Below are 6,144 nucleotides of genomic sequence, written 5' to 3' on the forward strand. Positions count from 1 at the left end.
GCCTTGAGATATGTGGAAAATGAGGAATACATGCTGCTTGCTACAGGTAAACACACAGAGAGCTATATACACAATGACTTGTTATTGAAAACCCTTAGCCAGAGTGGAACTGTTTCCTCAAACAAGGCAGTCTTACCAGGCTTGTCAGAACGAACGACGAATGTCACATCTCTATCTCCTGGTTTATACTGGGGAGAAATCTTCACTGGAGCTGACATAATTTGACTCAGGCGAGAAGTGAGGTCTTTAAATGAAAGTTCACAGGTCAATCCCTGGAAAAGTCACAAAGTAACAAAACATGCTCAAAAGTCAAAATTTATAATTTCAATATGATGCATAGCTTTTAGCCAGGAAATTCAATCTGGGGCACATTTGTCTAAACATTAAAACACCTATCACAAGGTCCAATAATCAAGCATTTAACTCAAATTTAAAATTATTACTTAAATCAAAACTAACTTTTTTTTAGATTTGTGTATAAAGACTGTAATAATAATACAAAAATGTATACATGTACCTGATGTAAGGCCCAAAAAATAACAACATTGCACATGCATATCTAAGATGGACACAAACCCATTAGCAAAATTCCAAAGAGCTCCACATTTTAGACATGATAGTATACACTGCATTACTGCTAGCATATCACATAACACAAAACAGCATTATAGCATGATAGTATACACTGCATTACAGCTAACATATCACATAACACAAAACAGCATTATAGCATACCGTCAGATTCATTTCCCACTTTTCTGTACAACTGGATTCCTCGTCAGGATCCCCAGGTCTTCTAGATGAATTAGCCATTTCCTCTTTCTACATGAACATTTACTAAAAGTGTTATCCACAGAAACAACCCCATTGATAGCTTCAAATGTTTCCAAGATACATGTAATGCAGTCACAAAATGGTTATTTAATAGGCCAAAGATTTTAGCAGACAGATTTGTGTAAGATATTTTATTTTTTTAAGATTATATGTTTACTGTATTTCAACCCTTGATATTTTTTTGCACAATTCATTCATTTATTGATTTATTTGTTTGGAGTTATATTATACACTCAAGAATATTTCACTTTTACGACGATGACCAAAATTACGGCAAAGGAAAGAAGGCAGAGCCATAGGGATATCTTCCCACATATTTTTGGTACAAGAAGCTTCTACAAAACAAACCTCCTTTTCCATATATCAACCTCTATGTCAATAATTAACCAGAGATTTTCATTCAGTTTAAAATATTAAAATAACTGTGATGTTGTCCATTTAATCAGATGAATATGTACAGGCCTCATCATCCATCTGTCCAACTTTTACCTCATTGTTGGCCACAGCATCATCCGTAATACATGGTCCAGGATTATTTCTGTTGTTGTTTGCTACAGGAAAACTCATGTTTCTGGATACAGGATCATCTCTGTTGTTGTTGGCTACAGGATTATCTTTGTTGTTGTTGGCTACAGGATCATCCTTCTTGCTGGATACAGGATCATCCTTCTTGCTGGATACAGGATCATCCTTCTTGCTGGACACATGTTCATCCTCATTGTTGTTGGGTACAGTTCTGCCATCCTAAAAAAAAAACAACAACTTGGAAATGATCAATAAAAGCTTCCTCACTTGCTTGGAAAAGATTAACACAAAATGCACATCCCAATATATGCCTAAATTATGGATAACAGTACATGTATTGTCACCTCTGCTGTGGGAATTCTAATTGGGACCAAAATATGCTAAAACTCAATGGATCTCCCCTAATTTAATTGCTGACATTGCATCATTTCACATCGTGATGAATTTACTCTTTGGGGTGCACGCAGTAAAAATAGTAAGAAGTCAGACTCAAAGTGCTAATTGCTGTTTACACCCATACCTACTTCAAAACAAAAAGTCACTAAAACCACAGAGATACATTGGCATTGTTATTAACAGTTACAGGCACACCCAATCAGCAATTCCTTGATCATGCTGTATATGAAAACTGCATTAATTAATGAAATTGATCATGCTGTATATGAAAACTGCACCAATCTGATTGGTGTTTTACGCTGTACTCAAGAATATTTCACTTATACGACAATGCCCAGCATTATGGTGGGAAGAAACCAGGCAGAGTCCGGGGAGACCAACAACCATCTGCAGCTTGTTGGCAGACTTTCACACTCAATTATGAGCTGTTCCCATGATCAGGTTTTCACATTTCACGTGTGCCACATCCCAATCACACACCTTTACATATATGTGTGCTAATAACAAATGAATGCTTTGGTGGCCTAACAGTTAGAACCGCCTCGGAGTTGGGAGACCTGGGATCAAACTCGGATCAGGTCATATGAAATACTTTAAAAAAGGCACCTGTAGATGTCTTGCTTGGTGCTCAGCACTGAGAGGTGAGAGCCAGGAAACAGGCCTTGAAACGGCAAACAACTGTTCAGGTAAAATGGAAGTCATGTTAAAGCAATATCTTGTGAACGGTTGTCTATTCTGAGCACTCATTATGGAACAAACATTCGTACACATGCATTTCAGGTACACATGGATTTCTCTGAGAAATATCTGTCACCAACCTCCCGTATAACCTGAATGAAGTATGTCATTCTACATGCACATTTTGTTTCCTTACAATCGGAATTGTCCTATTGCAGAAGAGTTACCATTCCTGTGTTTTGGAATCGGAATCCCCAATTAAACACAGAAAACAAAAGTTTCCGAAAACTACCCTGACTACCTCTGACCCCTTTTCTGTAGCACTGTGTGTGAGTTCAACATTTTTTTGAGTCAGTAAGGATTTGTCCGTCTTACTGACACATTAGAAGTCCGTACAACACTGACTGGCTATATGTCAAAATAAAGTGCATGTTTTCTGATTAATGGTATGTAAATATGTGCAGGTGTCACGAACGACAGGAAAGATTATTTTTTGCCTTTTGTCAGCGAAAATTACACCATCAAAAGGTATAACAGATGCATAGAGATTTCGAGCCCTGTGATTTTAAGTTGTCGGTTTAAACACAGTTTGAGTCATCATCTACAGGTAATTTGCAGGTAAGAATTTGCAGGATACGTAGTTCTGTATTTTGCCATAGAGCAAAAGGTGGTCTTCAACTTTTAGGGCTATATAATTAGGAGTGTATACCTGTATAATGTGTTTGTTATTTTAGTTCAGTAATATACACCTGTGACACCTGTTTTGTCTGCAGTGTCTCCATCCCCTCAGAATCTTCCTTTGTACACGAATGTCTCTCGCTCTTCAGGTCTCTGGAGCTACATGTGTGATGTCTGACATCCCCTGATGTATGAGATGCCATACTCTTCGTATTTTCTTGCTGCATAACTTCCCTCTGTGGTTCCTACAACAAGAAAAGACAACCCCTCAATCCTAGTGAATGGGTTAAAATAAGAGCATTTTTTCAATGACTTTATCCCTTCGAAGCTAACTGGCCCCTACTTTCCTAGCTCAAAGACAAAATATATCAGGAAATTTTGTACTGGTATATGCACATCACAGTCAATTAATGCCTGTACGAAAACTTGGTGGTAATTCTTGTGGTACTGCGCACCAGCAGTCCAGCCATTCAGTCCTGTGACTGACTTGTCAGGCACATAGTTATTTCCACGTACCCTTCACCTTCGCTAACACTACAGGGTAGAGCTAAACAACATTCTATTTGATTTTCTTGGAGTTCTGCCAACTCGCACCTCAGGTACACACCAACACAAATATGCGGGCTACAATTTCGGCAGCCTCACCTTATTTAGATTGGATAGAAAACATTTATGTATTGCAGTGTCGTTTTAACGCCATACTTAAGAATTTTCCCTTATGCGATGGTGGTCAGTTTTATGCAAACCAGAATACCTTGAGTAAACCACTGACGTATATTTTGCATGCTACATATACTGATGAACTTTCCCACATGTGATGTAGGCTACATATGTGCACATATGCCATAGTGGCAAAAGGACAAATGATCTTCACAAATGACTCCACAAATGGTGACACAAACATCATTGGCCGCTTAGTGTCCCCATGGCCCCAGTGAGAGTAGTTGGATTCATCTCAAATACAGAAAGAGGCAATTCAGACATTTTATATACATGTATATGGCAGCATTGAATCTACAATCATGAGGCTGACTGACTCATTAAGGGCCATAAAAGAGGAGGCCGAAGGACAGGACAATGTTATCATTCTCACACCTCGTACCACCTTGATGCAGCATATATACAGTATTAAAATCAGCATTGAAAGGAGTCACTATGGATTCTTAAATGATTATGGAAAAGATAACCAAATAAATGGTAACGAAAACAAAGGCTACAGAGGCAAAACTATCCGTATTTAATGACAAAAAATACTTCTAAACAATATAACAAAAAAGGCTATGTACAGTATAAAATAAAACTGCAAGTGCCTAATGAATCATTTGAACATGGTCCAATATGCCCACACGCTGGTGCAAACCTCTGAATAGATTTATCATTCCACTCCTTATCTAAAACTTACAGTTTTAGTCTTGTCTTTCTTAGGGTCCGATAAAGACAAGCCTTCCAACTGATGACTTAAATTGTTAACATCAGCACTGCCATCACCTGGTCGCGCAAATCTCCTTGGTCCTCTGTTCTTTACTGACATGTCTAAAACATTCAAGTTAAAGATCATTTCTATGTTCTGTTTTCAGGCAGGTAAACAGATCTACTTATAAGCTATTCATCTAGTATTAATACTACTGACAGTTTAAATCAGTGATTTTTGGCAGCGGCCTTCAAATAAACTTGTTCCAACTCAATATGTCAAACGTAGAAGAAACTGTAAAACAAAGTTACAAAATGAAAGTACACAGATTGAATTTGAAGGCAATTGCAACACATACACACACAAAATGTACGACGTGGATTATGCAATCATGTATGTTTTGCTGTAGCCTATATGGCCACTGATTTACATGTACGCACAAAGTGCAAAATGCAAACATCAAATTTAGTCAGCAAAAGCACGTAAAGGCCTATCGTGCGTCTTTAAAATTAGGCTACAATTTACCACTAAGTAGGCCTACTACTAGTGGTAAATTGTTTCCACTTGTCACTTTGTTTAACAGGTAATGGTAAAAGTATGCAAACATCTTCCGTCTACTCACCTTTTCTTCACAAACGTCGAGTTAGAAAAAGAAATCTGTCTATTGCATGGCTGATTTCGTTTCAGTTCATTTCGAAACAGAAAGTATTATGCCATTTGGACTTCTCATAAACAGAGACTGTTCCTAACTCCATATTTCAAGATTTCTGCAGTGGGAGATAACTCTGACCTCACTGGCGCGGTTTGTTGTTTTTTCACTTCGGCACAGCCATCTGATTTAACGTTTAGTTCGACGCTTAATTTATTTCTTTCTCTGATGATCGTCTAGAGCCCATAGGACAAAACAAGCAAACAAAGCACATCAAGAATGACAATTAAAAACACTCTGGTATATTTAATGTATATGAATGAGTGAGTGAGTGAATGCTTGGGGTTTAACGTCGTACTTAACAATTTCTCAGTCATATGACGACAAGGAGTCCTTAGAGTGTACGTGTAATGTGCCTCCTTTTTGCAGGATTCATTTCCACCGGTATTTTATCTAGTGTTCTACTTCACTGCGACGACTTTCCGAAGGCAAGCGAGCCCCTGCCCGAGACGTTATACTGATACCGTCAACCAGTCGCTGCACTATCCTCTTCATGCTGAACGCCATTTAATGCATATGAAACAGGTTTACAATCACATACATGTTTATTTGAATATTGTTGAACTTTTGACATTCCCGTCCAGTCTCTGGCTTGCAACCACATCTCCTCTGTCATAGTAACTGAAAGGCAGCGCCTTAACCACTCTGCCACGCGCTCCCCAAAGCCATATATAAGTACACAACTACGTTTAATTTATTTATTTATTTGATTGGTGTTTTACGCCGTGCTCAAGAATATTTCACTTATACGAATTCGGACATCATTATGGTAGGTGAAAAACGGACAGAGCTCGGAGGAAACCCACGACTGTCCGCAGGCTGCTTACAGAACGTCCCACGTACGACCGGAGAGGAAGCCAGCATGCACTGAATTTGAACTCACAGCGACTGCATTGGTGAGAGACTCCTGGGT

At 38.5% G+C, this 6,144-nt stretch overlaps 1 protein-coding gene across 1 annotated transcript; it reads right to left on the reverse strand.

Moving 5' to 3' along the window:
- Nucleotides 1-696: 696 nt before the first annotated feature.
- Nucleotides 697-5,228, reverse strand: LOC135473416 (GATOR2 complex protein WDR24-like). Its single transcript, XM_064753266.1, has 5 exons — nucleotides 5,145-5,228; nucleotides 4,514-4,644; nucleotides 3,192-3,356; nucleotides 1,324-1,578; nucleotides 697-822 (listed from the first exon to the last, which is right to left on the reverse strand). Exons 2-5 carry the CDS (start codon nucleotides 4,640-4,642, stop codon nucleotides 697-699), a joined length of 675 nt encoding a protein of 224 aa, XP_064609336.1. The 5' UTR covers nucleotides 4,643-4,644; nucleotides 5,145-5,228.
- Nucleotides 5,229-6,144: the final 916 nt, after the last annotated feature.

Source organism: Liolophura sinensis, chromosome 8 (genome assembly GCF_032854445.1).
Source record: "Liolophura sinensis isolate JHLJ2023 chromosome 8, CUHK_Ljap_v2, whole genome shotgun sequence".
In the NCBI taxonomy this organism is placed as follows: Eukaryota; Metazoa; Mollusca; class Polyplacophora; order Chitonida; family Chitonidae; genus Liolophura; species Liolophura sinensis.